Source organism: Festucalex cinctus, chromosome 2 (genome assembly GCF_051991245.1).
Source record: "Festucalex cinctus isolate MCC-2025b chromosome 2, RoL_Fcin_1.0, whole genome shotgun sequence".
NCBI lineage: Eukaryota > Metazoa > Chordata > Actinopteri > Syngnathiformes > Syngnathidae > Festucalex > Festucalex cinctus.
This window is the reverse complement of record NC_135412.1, coordinates 40,507,408-40,526,370: the sequence shown is the minus strand read 5'-3', so window position 1 is coordinate 40,526,370 and position 18,963 is coordinate 40,507,408. Positions and strand designations below refer to the sequence as shown.

At 40.1% G+C, this 18,963-nt stretch overlaps 1 protein-coding gene across 3 annotated transcripts in view; it reads left to right on the top strand.

Annotated features, from left to right (window-relative positions):
* LOC144014818 (pleckstrin homology domain-containing family G member 4B-like) overlaps positions 1–18,963 on the top strand; it is a 36,760-nt gene that overhangs the window by 5,787 nt on the left and 12,010 nt on the right. For 2 of the 3 annotated variants that reach the window (XM_077515116.1, XM_077515114.1), the window contains exons 2-13: positions 9,849–11,923; positions 12,145–12,265; positions 12,340–12,433; positions 13,378–13,464; positions 13,817–13,933; positions 14,000–14,098; positions 14,258–14,409; positions 14,508–14,646; positions 14,748–14,870; positions 15,069–15,266; positions 15,808–16,421; positions 17,582–17,998. In XM_077515116.1, the coding sequence (XP_077371242.1) occupies positions 10,120–11,923; positions 12,145–12,265; positions 12,340–12,433; positions 13,378–13,464; positions 13,817–13,933; positions 14,000–14,098; positions 14,258–14,409; positions 14,508–14,646; positions 14,748–14,870; positions 15,069–15,266; positions 15,808–16,421; positions 17,582–17,998 (3,965 nt within the window). In that variant the 5' untranslated portion in view covers positions 9,849–10,119. The remainder of the gene's footprint in view (positions 1–9,848; positions 11,924–12,144; positions 12,266–12,339; positions 12,434–13,377; positions 13,465–13,816; positions 13,934–13,999; positions 14,099–14,257; positions 14,410–14,507; positions 14,647–14,747; positions 14,871–15,068; positions 15,267–15,807; positions 16,422–17,581; positions 17,999–18,963) is intronic. The other variant, XM_077515115.1, reaches the window with a different exon arrangement.

The following is an 18,963-nucleotide window of genomic DNA, read 5'->3' as shown; positions in this document are numbered from 1 at the left end:
ACCAAGTCATAAAATTTCATTGCATTTAATTTAATAAATAGTGAATGTGTTGGTTCTGTATATTTTGATCGATTAATAATTCTTATAGCTTTCTTTTGCAATTTGAAAACGGTGTTGGTATTTGTTTTATATGCCATTCCCCAGAATTCCACACAATAGGTCAAATATGGTAATAATAGTGAACTATACAATATATATAATGATTTCATGTTTAAAACATCCTTACTTTTATAGAGTAGCCCTATAATTTTTGACATTTTCCTTTTAACAGTTTCTATGTGTGGCTTCCAACATAATTTATCATCGATAACAACTCCAAGGAATTTATTTTCATTCACCCTTTCTATTTCAATTGAATTCACCATAATTTTGACTTGATGAGTGATTTGTCTCGTGCCAAAAACTATGAACTTGGTTTTATTTAAATTCAATGATAATTTATTCACATCAAACCAGTTTTTTAATATATTCAATTCATACTCCACAGTAGTCAGAAGCTGCTTCAGGTTTTCTCCTGAACAGTAGAAAGTTGTATCATCAGCAAATAAGACACTTTTCAATATTTTTGAGGCACAGCAAATATCATTTATATACAGTATAAATAATTTAGGGCCGATACAGACCCTTGGGGAACTCCATGAGTGATCTTCATGTGTTCTGATTGTACATTATTAAACTGCACATACTGATATCTATTATCCAAATAACTTTTCATCCACTGATAAGCTAAACCTCTTATTCCATATTTCTCTAATTTATTCATTAATATAGAATGATCTATAGTATCAAAAGCTTTTTTTAAATCCATAAAAATCCCAACAGTAAATTCTTTATTATCTATATTGGTAGATATTGCTTCTACTAGCTCCATGACTGCCATTGAGGTGGTCCGTTTTTCTCTAAACCCATATTGAGTTTCACTTAAGAGCTTGTGTTTCTCAATAAAATTATCCAGTCTGTATGAAAATAATTTTTCTAGAATTTTTTAGAACTGTGGCAACAATGATATTGGTCTGTAATTATTAAACGTGTGTTTTTCTCCACTTTTATAAACAGGAATGACTTTGGCTATCTTCATTTTTGATGGAAATATACCAGTTTTAAATGATAAATTACAAATATATGTAAAAGGTTGTACAATATATTCTATAATACTTTTTACTAATGTCATATCAATGTTAAGACAGTCAGTAGACTTTTTATTTTTTAATGTTTTCATAACATTTAATACTTCTATATCATTAACATCATTAAGAAACATTGTGGATGAATTACTTACAATGTTCTTATTTATTTCATGTTTGTTTCTTGGCTCTGGGATTTTGTTTGCCAAGTTGCTGCCCACGTTAACTAAATATTCATTAAAATTATTAGCTATGTCAGAAATTTCATCAATTACCATATTGTTATCTTTTATAAAATATTGTGGATAATTTGTTTTCTTAGAACTTTTTTTAATTACATGATTTAGTGTTTTCCATATTTCTTGTGTATTGCTTTTATTCTGTTCTAATAATGCGTGGTAATAATCTTTCTTACTTAATCGAATAATATTTACTAATTTATTTTTATAGATCTTATACTTTGTCTCAGCTTCCACAGTTCTCAATTTAATAAATCTTTTGTATAAATTATTTTTCTTTTTACATGCATTCTGTGTACCCTTCGTCATTCATGTCTTATTTGGACCTTTATACTTGCTTGTAATTTTAATTAATGGACAATGTTTATTATATAAAGAGATGATAGTTGACTGAAATTCACTATATGCAGTATCAGGATCGTTATTTGAATAAACCTCAGACCAGTTGTGTTTCTCTAAATCCAACTTAAAGGCAGCCATGGAGCGCGGAGTTCTTACTCTAGTTTCAAATGTGTAAGTAGTCGGCTTCATTTTTTTATCAAAATAATCATAAAAAAATGGCAAAGATATATATATATATATATATATATATATATATATATATATATATATATATATATATATATATATATATATATATATATATATATTATAAATAGAAAAAGTTCATGCTTATTTGCAGGCTGCGTCATTGGTGTCTGAGATGGCCCTGAACCTTCAGCTAATTGCTCACTGCTATGATTAATTATTGTTTGGAGGCAGAGATTTTTGTGTCGAACATTTTTTGTGGTCAACCTAGTCAAATTTGCGGATTTTTTTTTTTTTTTTTTTTGCCCCGTCCTGATTGCGTTCGCTTCCCCGCCTGGGAGACCACGTCAATTTGTGTGCGTTTTTGAGTGAGTGAGTTAAAAAAAAAAAAAAACACAAACTTCTTACCAGCCAGAAATGCACGAAGCGCTCCTCACTGTTCAACATTCAACAAGGAAACGGTGAGTAATTCTGCAAGAACAGAATTAATTGCAGTGTCCATTCGTCCATGTTGGGTTTGTTTGTTAGCCCCTGCGTCAGTGCTGACTTCCTGGTTTCGTCACAGTTGCATATCCCGCCCCTAAACATAATGTCACTCTGTGATTGGTCCGAACCACCAGTGGTTCGGAACGGCAGTTATCTGCAGGAGCGGTACAAGATATATTCTCCAGGGTTTGTGAACTCACAACTACAGCAAGAATTCATCTTGCAAGAGCAAGGTTAGCGCGATTCAGGTTGCTCTGTAATAATAATAATTTAGGAGATCCAACCTCAAAGCCGGTAAAAGGTAAACCATAACATACCTTTCTGTCACCTTTATTTTTTAAAACATGTGATTTGACTGTTTAGCAGTTTTGTCAGTGAATTTTATCTTTTTGAGTTTTTTTTAAACTTTTATTTATTCTGATAGGGCAATTGAGAACAGATTGTCATGTTTAATGTTAACATGACAGCAGAGTAAAACAAAGGCAAACTTTTTGGTAGAATTTTGACTTTTGTTTGACAGTTTGTATTAAACGGGAAGCTAGATTAGTACAATCAAAAATGTTAGTTTTTATGGACCTATTTAATATCAGATTTGTACATGACTGCAGAGTCATTTTACATGTAGAATTCTCCAAATTTAAGATGGGAAATTTCAGACCTAAATTTCATTCTTCCTTGCGTACTAGAATGCAGCATCAGAAGAGTTCTGCTACTGTTACATTGCAGTAACTAAAAACTCCCTTCTTTACATACGATTCTAAATGTGATATGGGTCAAATATTCTTAATCCAATTCATTTGCAGTTATTCCATTCATGTTTAGTACATGTTAACGTCTAATTGTTTTGCAGTTGTTGACAAGAACCACCATAAAATCCCAAATGTGCAAAGACTATTTTTGTTTCTGAAGGATAGCAGACACAGACATTGAAACCATCCTCATCTCCCACAGTGAGCCATCTTATCCTCAGTAATACGAGTGTGGTCATTTATTTCAGGGGCTGAGTGAGTGCAAGCTATAAGCCAGCTACTCTATATTCTTGTTGAGCCATGTGAATTTGCAGAAATCGGAATGCCGTGACCTCCTTTCGGGCCAAGCAAAAACACTACAACAGAAAAACTTGATGGTATAATGAACAATGTTCAGTTGTTCAGCAGCCAGTGGCAGCTGGTGGAACTGTTTCGAGGCAGAAATGTTTGAGTCGACCAATTATAAAAAACAACAACAACAACAAAAATCATTCATTAAAACTTTTTTTTTCCGCATAAATACATGACACTATTCCTGTAACATTGTGACTTTTTCTTACATGCGTTTCTTTGGTAAACTCAAACTCTACTAAATAGTAGCTATTGTTGTTGTCATTCCTCATTTCTGCTCCAAGTGCAATTCTCCTTCTCCCTGTCATCATGATGACCAGTGTTTTGTCCCAGAGGGGTGTGGCTGGAATGAGTCACGGGTTCTGTCGACAGGCTGAGACTGTTTTTGGACAGTAGACCCAGATTATAATGCAATGTAATGAGATAGTGAGAGAGGAAATAAACATGCAATTTCACTTACACAATGAACCATGAAGTTACACATAATCTACTGTAAGGCTTATTACATGATGCAGTGATGTTGCTACTTCTGGGGAGGGGATGCCCTACAAAAAGCAATTGCTGAAGCAGATGTGAGTCAGCAACATCAATGTAAAAAAAAAAAAAAAAAAAAAAAAAAAAAAAAAAAAAAAATACCTTTGTCTGATATCTTAAAAAGATTATCCTGGCTGATTATTCTGTGGTGTGTGGGGTGTATTAAGAGTGATTACTGGTTGTTCCTAGTTGTGCTAGTAAAAAAAATAAATAAAAATGAGTCGGTTATGGCTGCAGCTCGGAGATGTCAGCGTTCATGCGGACCTCGAATGGAAGCAATCTTTATTTGTCAAAATAAGAATATGGAGTGCCAATGAAGAAGAATATAGAGTCACACGTAAGATACATTATTATGCAAGGGCCTATCTACAAAGTAGACTACATAATATCTAATGTTAGTGTGTCATGTTAGCAGCTAACCTAACATAAACCCAACCCTTAAAACCACATAAACGTTTAAATACTACTTCTGCTAGACTTAAAGTTTAGATATTATGAGCTAACGTTAGCGTGTCATGTTAGCAGCTAACCCTAAACCCAACCTTTAAAACCATATAAACATTTAAGTACTATTTCCGCTAAACTTTAGATAATATTATGAGCTAACGTTATCGTGTCATCTTAGCAGCTAACTCTAACTCTAAACCTTTAAAATCATATGAACATTTAAATACTACCGGTACTTCCGCTAGACTGTATATAATATTATGAGCTAACGTTAGCATGTCATGTTGGCAGCTAACCCTAAACCTAACCCTTAAAACCATATAAACATTTGCTTCCGCTCATCAAGTTGAGGTATTGACATAAGCATGAGCGTTATGCTTAATTTTATCTTGAAATTCATCCAAGCTTCCGCTGTCAAGGTCTGCATGAGCATTGAGGTCTGCAGGCTGCAGCCTTACACTCAAAACACAAGGGTAACTTACTTTATTCAGTCTTTTATGTAAAGTAACATGAAAGTCCTATCTAAGATTAACAAATGGCTCATAAATTCACGCCATGTGTCAACACTTGCACATCACCCATCCTGATGCCATAAACCCACTCATTGAACCTTGACATGTATATACATTAACCTCAAGGTCACTAGCGGGCTAAATAAACTTGGGCCTAAATGTGTAAAGAGTTCAAAGGGGTCAAAAGAAATATGAAAGGCTAAACCAGGGACCATGGCAGCTTAGAGAGCAGTAGGGTTGCCAACTGTCCCGTATTAGCCGGGACTTCCCGTGTTTTGGGCTAAATTGTTATGTCCTGTACGGGACCTCTAAAGTCCCGTAAAATAATGCTCAATTCTTACACGAAATGCAGAAAACGGCATCTTTGCCATTTTTGGACCACGGCGGCAACCGTAGGTTGACAAGTTGTTGGAGCGTCAGCCCGGCGAGAGGTAGACGGCCGGCCCGAGATTTACGTCCCGGCGGAGGCCGCCTTTGCCCTCCCCTCGGGCCGACGCTCAGTGAAGATATTTGGGGGGGTCCAACTGTCCTCTTCAAGAGTGATCGTATATTATGCATCCCGGTGTTAGAAGGAGAGTCTTCGCTTGTATTCCCTTTAAAGTAGAAGTTTAACAACTCAGAATCTAAAAAAGCAACAGAGTACCGGGCCGGGATTCAAGCTGTAGACAAAAAGATTTATTTGACACAGACATACAAACAAGACATATATTCTGGCCAGAAGGGATCAGAAATCCGTCGAACAAAGGGATGCACTGGTTTTTATAGCCTTACTAGATCCACGCCCAAACGTTTTCTTTGGGCGTAACCAGACCCGTCACCAGAAAGAAATTGTAGGGGGGGCATTACCTTGTTTTGGGGGGGCACACTTTATCAACCTAAATCTAATGTTCATCAGGTTGAACAGCGGCATTGTGACAACTGCAAAAGTGTTCAGAAATATTTTCTGTCACTTAAAAGCGGCAGTTCGTTCTGAAATCTAAAAGACAAACTGAAAAAAAAAAATGTGTAGTTCAAAAGTTCATTTGAAACAAATCCACTCTTCACTTCTGTAAACAACTATGTCCGAATGAATGACTCTGTGACCCAGCCCCTTCTATCTGGAATTGGCTAGCAGTTGCCTTCATTTGCGTGTTGGATTAGGGCTGTACGATATGGACAAAATTTCCTTTCATTTTTGCCAGACATCTCTATTCTTTGATCTTTGACTCAGCATGAGACTTCACATCATTTTACTTTTTTATGGTGTCTTCTGTATTTTGTGTTATTTTATTTCTATACTTATACAGATTTTTTTTTTTTTAGTATTTTATTTGCGTGTACACTTATCTACTTATATTTACTCTAATTAATTTTATTTTGTGTTATTTTATTTCACTTGTGTCTACTAAAAGACTAATTTCTATTCCATGCACAGCACTTTGTATGCAGCAATGGATGTTTTAAAGTGATTTAGAAATAAGGTTGAGTTATGTCGATGATATACAGAAACAACATATGGGTTCAGTGAAAAACTAAGCAGAATATCAATCCAAAAGGATGTGTAAAGTGCTGTTTTTTTTTATTAGAACTTAGTGACAGTCATCAACATGAACAAACTTGGCAATAAAAAAAGAGAATTCAACTCACATTGTACTGCAACTGCTTTAGTGATAAATAATTTTATGCTCCTTAGTTGTTGTTGTGTATGTGTGACTGCTTGGGTCTGTTAACAGCATACTGTGTATTGCTACAATTCATCCGTGCTGTGTGGCTTGACTAATTAAAATAAAAGTTTGACACTCACTTGTAAACGTAACCAGTGGACTCAGGATTCCCATTGATGTCAACTGTGTCATCCTGGATCGAGGTTTGGCATTTGGTGGCTTCCATTAAAGCGGCACGACGTGCTCACTGCTCAGTCTTTGTCCCAGCGCCAGCCGGCAAATGCGCACTATCTACCCGGAAGTAGATTTGGCTAAGGCACGTCTGCAGAGCGCGCGTCTCCCCCCACCCCACCCCATCCCTCCTGATCCTGATTGTCATTGGCTCGCTTAGTTGTCAATCACAGCCAAACTTGAAAGGAGGTATGTGGTTGGCTGGCACGCCATGCTTTACTTAAAACAGAAGGCGCAAGTTTACGTGACTGATAGGACGAATACTTGGTGAGTCATCTTGCTAGGGCGGGCACGGCTGACTGACAGGGCGGGCACGGACCCCCAAGGCCCGCCCATGGCGACGGGTCCGCTCGCATGAGTCCACATTATCACACCCCAAACATGACAGCATCTATGTGTGTGATGTTCTACAAATTGTGCATGTATGTGTTGCGTGTGTGTGGCTTGATTGATTAAAATAAAAGTTTTCCGGGCGAGCATGTTCTGGCTACCGCGGAAGTAGATTCATATGTCAAAGGACCCGCGACTGACCGCCCCCACCCCCATCTCAATCGTCATTGGCTAACTTCAGCTGTCAATCGTGAAAGGAAGTTACTTCACGTGACACCCAGCGACTCATTTTATTGGCTATTACTTCCTTGTCACTTTGATGTATCTAATTTTAGTTAGCTATGTAGATTCATGCCCCCATCCCTATAAAAGGCCCCCTGGTTTGACCCAAACCTGCTCTGACACATTATCCTTTCTTCTGACACAAGCAGACATATGTGGGTTTTTGTGACACGATACTTGTCAGTTGAGAATTATTCTGTTGGCCATATTGTGGTAAAAAAAAACATAAACGTGGTCTTCCTGGGTCTGGCTGGCCTTGGAGGCATTCTGTGAGATAGGGGTTTACGATCACGTGGGCTCACTCACGTGGCTCCACGTGCTCCACGTGAGTGAGCTCGCCAAGAGCAGGTGCAAACTATAAAAATGTCTTGTCCACAAGATTTACGACTAGGAAGTTACACGTGAGCTCGCCAAAACATGAAGTTCAGACAGAGGGCAACTCTAAAATAGGCCAAAGGTTGCGGGCCTAAATTTGCGTGGAGTAACAGTGCCCCCAATGATCACAAAATAGTACTGCACCAAGTTAAACTCCTATCTTGCAGTGCACTCTCGTGGCCAAAGACATTCATATGAATAATTAGGCTAATATGTAGGAGTGGGCAAATTTTTGAGTGGCCCAATAACGTTACTTGCCTTAAGATGTTACGCCCGGACCCGTCGCCATGGGCGGGCCTTGGGGGTCCGTGCCCGCCCTGTCAGTCAGCCGTGCCCGCCCTAGCAAGATGACTCACCAAGTATTCGTCCTATCAGTCACGTAAACTTGCGCCTTCTGTTTTAAGTAAAGCATGGCGTGCCAGCCAACCACATACCTCCTTTCAAGTTTGGCTGTGATTGACAACTAAGCGAGCCAATGACAATCAGGATCAGGAGGGATGGGGTGGGGCGGGGGGAGACGCGCGCTCTGCAGACGTGCCTTAGCCAAATCTACTTCCGGGTAGATAGTGCGCATTTGCCGGCTGGCGCTGGGACAAAGACTGAGCAGTGAGCACGTCGTGCCGCTTTAATGGAAGCCACCAAATGCCAAACCTCGATCCAGGATGACACAGTTGACATCAATGGGAATCCTGAGTCCACTGGTTACGTTTACAAGTGAGTGTCAAACTTTTATTTTAATTAGTCAAGCCACACAGCACGGATGAATTGTAGCAATACACAGTATGCTGTTAACAGACCCAAGCAGTCACACATACACAACAACAACTAAGGAGCATAAAATTATTTATCACTAAAGCAGTTGCAGTACAATGTGAGTTGAATTCTCTTTTTTTATTGCCAAGTTTGTTCATGTTGATGACTGTCACTAAGTTCTAATTAAAAAAAACAGCACTTTACACATCCTTTTGGATTGATATTCTGCTTAGTTTTTCACTGAACCCATATGTTGTTTCTGTATATCATCGACATAACTCAACCTTATTTCTAAATCACTTTAAAACATCCATTGCTGCATACAAAGTGCTGTGCATGGAATAGAAATTAGTCTTTTAGTAGACACAAGTGAAATAAAATAACACAAAATAAAATTAATTAGAGTAAATATAAGTAGATAAGTGTACACGCAAATAAAATACAAAAAAAAAAAAAATCTGTATAAGTATAGAAATAAAATAACACAAAATACAGAAGGCACCATAAAAAAGTAAAATGATGTGAAGTCTCATGCTGAGTCAAAGATCAAAGAATAGAGATGTCTGGCAAAAATGAAAGGAAATTTTGTCCATATCGTACAGCCCTAATCCAACACGCAAATGAAGGCAACTGCTAGCCAATTCCAGATAGAAGGGGCTGGGTCACAGAGTCATTCATTCGGACATAGTTGTTTACAGAAGTGAAGAGTGGATTTGTTTCAAATGAACTTTTGAACTACACATTTTTTTTTTTTTCAGTTTGTCTTTTAGATTTCAGAACGAACTGCCGCTTTTAAGTGACAGAAAATATTTCTGAACACTTTTGCAGTTGTCACAATGCCGCTGTTCAACCTGATGAACATTAGATTTAGGTTGATAAAGTGTGCCCCCCCAAAACAAGGTAATGCCCCCCCTACAATTTCTTTCTGGTGACGGGTCTGCATGCGAGGAAGCATGGTGAGGCGGCAGAGAGGTCCAAACGGGATTTATAGATATATATATGCACCTGTCCCTTATTTTGGGATGAGAAAGTTGTCAACCCTAGAGAGCAGCCACCACCATCAGCCTATCAAGTGTTTGAGCTTGCTGAGCTGTTTCATCAACAGGTGACAGACCTGCGCTATTTAACAACAGCACGAGGATATGTGATTGGCCCCAGGCATCCTCTTATTTACTGTGCTTTGTAAGTTGTTAATTGTGATAACTGTAGAGGTCAGTAAAAAACAAAAACAAGATCTGCTTTCTCTCTCTTCTCATTCATATAGAACCTCTTGTTGGCACTTTAGTCATCCATGTTGACCGTGGATCACGTAACCTCAAAGTGACACCATTCTGTGAAGCAACCCTCTGGCTTTGTGGTCTGCAGTCTCCTGGAAGAGGAGGGAGGGTCTTCGAAAAGAAGCAGTCAAAGAGACTTTGACAATAGTCATACACTTGTATTTACCTTACAGTGCAGAGCAGGATGATATCCGGTTGCAATGTGAACCGGAAGATGTGTTTGACTTAGTGGGTTGGCCACGAATTCCTAGCAGTAGCATGGCCTCTTCTTCTCATTCATATGCTCCATCACCAACTCCCAAGCCTCATGCTCATTTACCTGATAAGCCGTTTGGTCCTTCTTTTTCAAAGGAAACTGCTACTAAACCGTATCGCGTAACTCAACAGACCTCATTCTTACCATCTTTTTCACAACCTTCCGCCTTCTCGCTTGAGACCAGAATATGTCCGGCCAAGCATGGCATTGCGGTGTCTCTCTGCCTCGTGGATGCTAGCACCAATTCCTCATCCATGCTTGCCAGAGACAAAGATACAGAGACAGAGCAAAAGCCTATTGGTTGGGTGTCCCCTAATACGTGGGACAGCCGCTTTAATGGGACGGAATACAATACAACGATGGATGTTTGCAACCCTACACCTTTAGTTGAAGATAAGGTTGAGGTTGAAAATACAAAGCAAGAAAGTCAGTTTTCAGAAAAGCTAGCCCTGGAGGATGACCATATTGATATTCTCCAGGCAACTATGCTTTTTGGATGCACTCCACTAGTAACAAAGGAACAGAAATCGGAGTTGCAAATGCAACCAAGAGCACAAACTGAGTCACATATGCAAAGCCAACCAAAGCCATGTACAGAACAGTTAGTCATTCATTTACCTAAGAAAACACAAGCACACAGTTATGGTACAAACGAAGTTGAACCTTCATCTGCTCTCGACCATCCTCAGTCCCATCAACCCTACCCTGTTACCTCTGAACTTTTTCAGTATGCGCGTGTCCAGTTCTCAGAAAACCCCTGTACCCCGTGCATGGCCAGGAGACAAGGGAAAATGGCTTCTCAACCTCAGGAGGTGAGATGTCGCCATCGGGAATCTTATAGGGCCGCTCTCCGAAATCCTGTCACTGTTCAGCATGAGAAGGCCAGAGCGAGGATGTTGGGTGTTGTGCAGGAGGATGAGGAAATCTCACATTGCCATGGCAAAAGTAGACCAAAGAAGACTGTGAGAGGTTCACCTCAATGTCACGAACAAAAAATGTGCAATAAATCTGGGAAACAAAACCAACACCTTTCCATTGCCTGTGGTACTATCTGTGAGGAATCAGGAGAGAAAAACACTGCTCCATTTTGGAAACCTGGAGATACGAACCCTGGTAATCCCAGACAATACAACGGAAGGCCAGAACTAACTCGCAGGACCACCGTATCTCTTCAGGATCATTCTGACAAATCTTTCATCGGTTTACAAAATGTGAGTGAAACAAACAACGGAGCTTTGGAGAGCGCCAATGACCCTCCAAACGCATGTGTGAGCTCCACCAATCACAACAGCTTGACATATAGTTCTGAACATCCCAAACTTTGTGACGGACCATTAAGTACACCCACTCCCACTGGGTTGAGTCCAACTGTGTCTACACCTGTTTCACCACAGAAGAACAAATGGGAATCGGATGGAAGATGTTCCTCCCTCTCCACCGCAGTGGTAGACACCTCCGAGAAATGCCAGCTGGTCCTCGTTTATGGTGCAAATGTCAGAAGAGGCCAAAATGATGACACTGGTGCAGATGTGCCTCAGCTTCACGTGGTCAAGTGTAAAAAAAGCACAGCCTTTCAATTAATTTCACCCAAGAACAACAAAATCAAGATGGCCATTCCAGGTAAACCACTCGCCAACTTATTAAAGACTGAGAGTTCTTCAACCAATGCTTCAATTCCAGCAAAAGAAATTCAGAGCAACCTTCAGCCATCCTCCGCTCATTCCAGTCACAGACCGGACCACCTTCCTTTGGGAACTTCAGACCCCAGAGCTCACCCTCTGTATCAAGGAGTAGCAGCGCTCACAGGTAGGTCCTTTTAGTCCTCCAGTCCTCTGTCCATAAATAGTTCTTCCACTGGACATACTGTACAAGTGGCAATGAAGTCAGGCTAAATACAGCAAGGTAGTGTGGTCCATGTATTTTCATCGTAAGATGCTTGAAAATGGAGATCATTCCGCCTCCTCAATGTCGGGATTACATTTTATATGCACTCCTATCCTAACCCTTTGTTTCGTTGACTCCTGCAGGAGGCCGAGACAGGGCAGGTAGGGCGATCACTGAGCTTTATGGAGACCACCCAGGATGGAGCGCTAATGTGACCAGCCAGGAGCTGTTGGAGATGTTGCTCTACTTCCACTCTATCGTCAGGTGAGGCCGAACAGCACCTGCAAAAAAATCACGAAATTCACTAGAAATATTTACATTGTGATGTATGTTTTAAGGAGAGAAATCAGAGAATCTGGAATGACCCTAATCTTTGATGCCAGGAAATCAAATCCTCTTCCGCAGCTGTACAAGGCCTTGATGACACTGCAGGTAAGAAACGTCTGAAGTGCAAATTTGACGACTAACTTCAATGAAAGAAGACATTACATGTTTATTGCCTGGGAGGAGAGAGTCTCTTTTCTCAGAGAAAATTAGGAATCACCTCAAAGCACTTCCTAACTTTCTAATTAGACTACCATGATGCCACACTGTGCTATTCAAAGTCACTGGGGGAAGACTTGCTGCATGGTACTATTTGGGGATTTCTATGTTATGCTGGAATGTTGAGTCCCACACAATTTATTTAACATTTTGGGCCCTATTTTGTAGACAAGTGCTCGCCGTAAAACCGGGCACATCTTCATTTTTGTGCCGGGCCAAGTGTAGTTTGAGAATTTATTTGAACACGCTGCACCTCGCCATCCTGTTGGTGTTTTCTATTAATCATTCCTAGCGTACCTACTGTTTGGTGACCAAAAGTAGTTTGTGTGTGAGTAGGGAATGTGGGGTTTATGGTTGTCACATACAGATGCACGATCTTGCACTCACACCAATCCCCTGCCCGGTGAGTAAATTTCTGCTTCTGCAATGTCAAGGACTGTGTGTGTGCCTGAGGGGGAGCCTCTTTGAATGGCCAGGAGCCGGCTGCATTCCATCCTACAATGGTGCAAATGCCAGGGAACGCCCCTTTCTATCTGCACAGTCTAACAAAATTAAAAAAAAAAAAAAAAAAGGCACACAGTTACACTGTGCTTTGCAGTAAACTTGTTCTGGACGCCAAAATAGGGCTCCTTGTCTTTACGATATTATGTAGAACTCATTATTTCTAGTCTTAAGATTATTATTTTATTTTTTTTACACGCATAGCATATGACAGGTGAATATATCAGCAAATGTAAAATTTGAAATTATCATTTTCTTTAAAAATTTTGCTTTTTTTTTTTTTAACTAACAATTAAATAGTTTTACTTATGAAAAATATTTATTGTGTTCAGGAGCAATCTTCCCTGGCAGTGAGCAGTTTGTTGATTCTAGTGGAAAAAGAAAGCAGTACTCGACCTGAGAAATGCCCCACCATACAGGTTAGTCAAGGTTTCATCATTGTAGATTGGTTAACAGATAATTGTAAAAATTAAGTACCCCTTTATTGAGCAATACAGCAGCAAGAGAAGCGCAAAAACACAACAAAACCAGCATTATGTTGGCGAGTACCTACGCTATGCTTTTTTTCCCCAGGAGTAGGCAAAGCCTGAGGTGAAGTGAACAAATTTCCAGAAAGCTTTGTTGTGAGGGTTGGTGCATGGAAAAAAGAAGAATACGTTAAATATTGGGCTGGATCTAAAATAAATAAATAAATAAATAAATAATATCTATTTTTTTCATGTTGCTGTTAATGTGAATACCTTTTGATGTGCCTTTTTTTGGACCACACAGACTGAAGTGGTGACGTCGATGAAAGCCTTGACGAAACTGGTGGAGGAGAGTCAACGGACTTTCCATCTGAATGGAACACTGGCTCACAACCACTGTGACTGGATAGAGCTTCATCAGGTGAGTACACAGGTACTCCACGTCTCAAATCATGTGACGCAATGACCATATCTTTGCCTCCTCTAGAAACTCTTTCCATTTGCATTGGATCTCCATGACGCATCCAGTCTGCTGCTGAGGGCAATCAGTAATTTAAAAGCTCCTCGCAAGACGAATTCTGTACAGGTACTGTTTTGCTGCAGTCAAATCCAAACATTTAAAAAACATCTTTTGACCATATATTGTATCATACATGGTCGGCGGTCAGCATTTACTGCAAGTGAGGTATTAAATCCTGTTCTCTCATGATGTGGCCTCATGATGCTATTGTACTCGGTTGTCCAGACTGTGCAGCAGTGTATGAAGGACCAGAGGACTCTGATGCGTGACGTACTGGAGGACAGGAGATTGGTCAGCCTCCAGAGGGAGGGCGGGGCCATCCTGGTGAGATTGAGGAATGAAAGTGAACTCAGATATCCTCACTGTGAGGATCTCAGGTGGGCACATTTATTATTTTGTGTCTTTCATATTCGACTCATTTTCATTTCAGTGTCAGCTTTTGACTAAATTAAACTGGCTTTTTTCCTACATGCAGTGATGCTGTGGACTCACTGACCAGCCTGTACAACCATGTAGAGGAGCAAGTACATTTCCTTGTACAGAGCTCCAACATGTCTCTAGAACATTTGAAGTATCTGCTGCAAGTCCGAGAGATGGAGGGACACTTCAAACAAGTATGTGCTGCCAGTTTTAGGATTTCGGACTGAAATGAATATTTTAATTGATTATAATCATTTTAATGAGCTTGTACTTGTGTATCTTTGGCTTTGTATAGCTGCAACAGTGGTTTTATGTAGAGGGAGAGCGCCATCTGCAGGAGGCTGAATCGGTGGAGGACTCGGGAGACCAACTGGAGCAGATCCTCAACAGCTTCACTGCTTTTCTGATAGAGGCCAATGTGAGTCTTGTAATAGCTTGCTTGTGATCATTTTGACTATTACAATTTGGAAATTTAAGTTTGCGCAGCCCTCTAATGAAATCTGATAACTGTATGAGCTTTGTGAATAGGGGTTGCGTTGACAGTAATCTCTGCAATCTCTACTGTTTGGTGTACTACGATAGGTCGTGACCTCTAAACCTCTCCGTCTCCTCCCAGGATCGTAGACACCATGCCATGTCATTAGCGCAAGAGGCCGAGCACCTCCAGCAAGCGGGGATGTCTTACCCTGAGACGCAGGCGTTCAGCAGCCAGATCCGCGCATTGAAATCAGACCTGGACGAATTCCTGGGCAGAGCGGAGGCATGTGGCCGGGAGCTGCAAATCATGGTCAATGTGTGTGATTTTTGTGAGCAGGTGAGTGTGAATTTGCTATCTGTATTTCAAAATTGGGGATTAGGTGATTTTTTATTTTTATTTTTTTTATTAATCTGTTGTTACAGCATACAGTACTTAAAAGTTATTGAGTACAGTAAATTGAATTTTGAATCACAACTGCCACCTGTGGCTGAAAAATGAAACTGCATTTACCCCTCTTCGAATACACTACGCGTACAAGACGTCACATCCACAGACAGAGAGCGGGAATTTTAAACCCAAATCCAGTCTGAGTGAAAACTATTAGCCAGAGGCTTGCAGGAGTGCCCGTTATGAACAGCCAAGGAGTTCGTTAATCTACTAATTAAAAATGTTTCAGTCATAAATGGTCAAATAAAATGGCTATTGTAAACATATTTGTGGGCAAATTATTACAAAGTTCAGCTTTAACTTTATATTCAGCATACAATGACTTGGTCCGTTTCAAAGCTTCTGATAATAAGTTAATAGGCATGTAAACGCAACAAGTGCAGATTTAAAATTTTAGAAAATCTCATCCTTATTTCTTCGTTTTCTACAGGCTAAATCTCTGGCTGTTGAATGTATTGACTATCTGAACCACAGCCAGAATCAATCCAGGATCCTTACAACCCAAGACTGTAGTCGAAGGACGCCTGTCAATCAGACGCAACGCGGCAACACCACCAGTATGGTGCCCTCAGATAACGACAGCTCTGTCCTCCAGCTGTTCCAGGACAAGTTCCTTCAGTTCAGCCTAGACAAATTTCAGGAGGTGAGGGCCCAGGCCAGTGCCCTGAGGGGCTCCAGGGGGATGAGGGTGTGGAACGCTGCATGGCTGCGGTGCCAGGAGGCCCAGCAGTTGCTTCAGGAGAGGATGCAGGATACCACTAACAAGGTCTTCAACAAACGGCCACATTGTAGCAGGACTTATGGGCGTCGTCATGTGGATGTGACAACGCCACCTGCTGATCTGGTGGTGCACTCAACACCAGGGCCACGGCACCCAGAGTGGGAGAACATTGTGTCCGGGGCAGTGGATTTAAGGAAAAGAAGACCGATTGTGATCAAGGACAATACAACTGAAGCTGAATGTGAAATTAATATCAAACCTGAAGATAAAAGTAAAAATGGCAGCATCCAGGTGGCAAAGGTCACAGCAATGTCGTCCCACAGGTCAGCATTCACTTGATAAGAGGAAATCTATGAACCAATGCTGTAAAAATGATGATAAAAGAAACGTACTTCAGCAGGTTAACACATCTGTCTTAAAATCTAAAGTTTAGGATTTGCATCTCTGCACTGGGCTTCCTGTGTTGTTATTTATTTTTCCTGTGCTTGCGTGTTTTTTTTTTTCTAGATTTCTCGGACTTTCATTTCATTTACACTAGAACCTACATTACTAGAATCTTGTTTTAAATTATTTAATTTGCACACACAAACTGTGCTGCCACACTATTTAAAGGGGAAGTCAGTCTTAAACATTTCTTAACAATAATATGTCATATGTGACCTTACTAGCCTAAACATGACATTCGGATTAATATTACATTTCGTCGCGGTCCGGTGAAAAACACTTATGTCAATATCAGAAGGCGGCCATTTTGCCACTTGCTGTCGACTGAAGATGACTGAAACTGAGTCTAAATTTAAAAATGGTGGCTAAGATTAACACTATGTTAGTGGAATATGAGTTAAGTTTTCTCTTTTAAAAAAAATCAATTAAAAAAAAGGAATATGAGTTAAGAAGCAAAAATGAGCAGTTTTTCTTTTTTTTTTTCTTTTTTTTATCAATATCAGAATTGGGCCATTTTGTCATTTTCTGTCGACTGAAGATGACATCACAGTTCTTCAGATCTCGAGTAACAACCAATCACAGCTCAGCTTCAGAAAACAGGTGAGCTGTGATTGGTTGCCTGAGCACTGTGACGTCATCTTCAGTCGACAGCAAGTGGCAAAATGGCCACCTTCTGATATTGATTTAAAAAAAAAAAAAATGCTGAATTTTGCTTCTTAACCCCTTATCATATGAGCAATTTTGCCGAAAATGCTTTTAAAAAAGTTGCATTCAAAGTAAGTTTGAAGCTGTTCCTGAACCATTTAGAGTATCGGCGTAGTTTAGAATTTTTTTTTTAAGAATGTTTGCCCGCCAGAGACCATCCGAATTTTAAGGGATTTTAACTCATATTCCACTAACACAATACCGTGTTTAGACTAGTAGGGCTGCATAGAATATATGATTGTCAAGAATTTTTGGGAGGGTTGACTTCCCTTTTAACAAAAATGAAACAAATATCCTGCTGAGGACATTTGCATTCGTTTTATTCCCCGAATAGGTCAGCAAGGAAAGCAGAACGTGAGACAAAGCGGAACAGGACAAGAAGTGACTGTGACGCCGCCACTCTCTCCCAGTCTCACACCGTCGGCAGCCAGTGGTTCCCATGGGGACGAGCCAAGTCCCAAGAGTCATCCTCGACAGCGATCGAGGCGTGCGGGTCTTCCGCACTTCTAGAGGAGCAAGTTAGACCGTCGTCCTCCTGCTCCCACCACGGTCAGCCATCTTGTCGGATCCTCCAAGAGGCTCAGAAGTTTCAGCTGTCCCGCCATGGAAGCTTCTGTTCCGAGGGCTCCTGCAATAGGGTTACTGCGGAGGACGGTCCAAATTATCTCTGCAAACACTACAGCCTGCCCACTGGGAGGGGTGAAGGAATGGTTTGCTTGGAACGGCCACAAGAGGGCACCAACGATGCTCTGTAAGTGAATGAAGTTGATGTTGAAGTGTTGTTGGTGAGGGATGAATGCACAATTTAGTTGACGTTTCTAATCTTCTTTGTCTCCAAGCTTACATTGAAGTTCTACAGGTATTTTTTTTCTTTGTCATTTTTCTTTAGATACCTTGTTGGGATTCTTGACAGACGCTCATCATAAAGGGTTGATATTGATAATGAGATTCAAAGTGGAAGTTTTTGAAAATTTTTCAATGTAAATGCCGAATGCTGGTCTGTGATAACAAGACATATGTGTTTGAATTTTCAGACTTACTGAAAAGGTTTTAAATATGTCCGACTTTCAACACTATATATATATATATATATATATATATGTATATATATATATATATATATATATATATATATATATATATATATATATATATATATATATAAATATATATATATATATATATACAGACACGGCGCTCCGCATACGCTTATCACGCACTGCGCGTTGGGCACCAACTGCCTAAGGGGGCACCAAAAAACAAATCAAGCCCATAAAAATAATCATATTAGTAATTATAATATCAGTGTCTAATATTTAAAATAAAATCTTGTAAAGCATGTTAATAAATACAAAAAATAACGTAGCATTATTTACTCGACGAGCGGTATCGTTGGTCTACGTTGGTGCCCCCCCTCCCCTAGTAGTTTGTTCCTATTAGGGAAAGGGGGGGGGGCTGCGGGGTGCACTTTTGCTCCAACGAAGCAAACTACTAGGGAAAGGGGGAGGGGGTGGGGTGCACCTTATGCTTCAATCGCAAATTTGGCAGAAGTTTATTCTTGGATATCTGGACATGTCATCAAAAACGCATCAAGAATTGGGGGCGGAAAAGAGGAAAAGAAAAAACAATGAGATGATGCTCGCGTGTCACTTGCAGGTATGACAATGACAATTTGTTTATTTTGTAGCAGCTACGTTTACATGACCACAGTTAGCA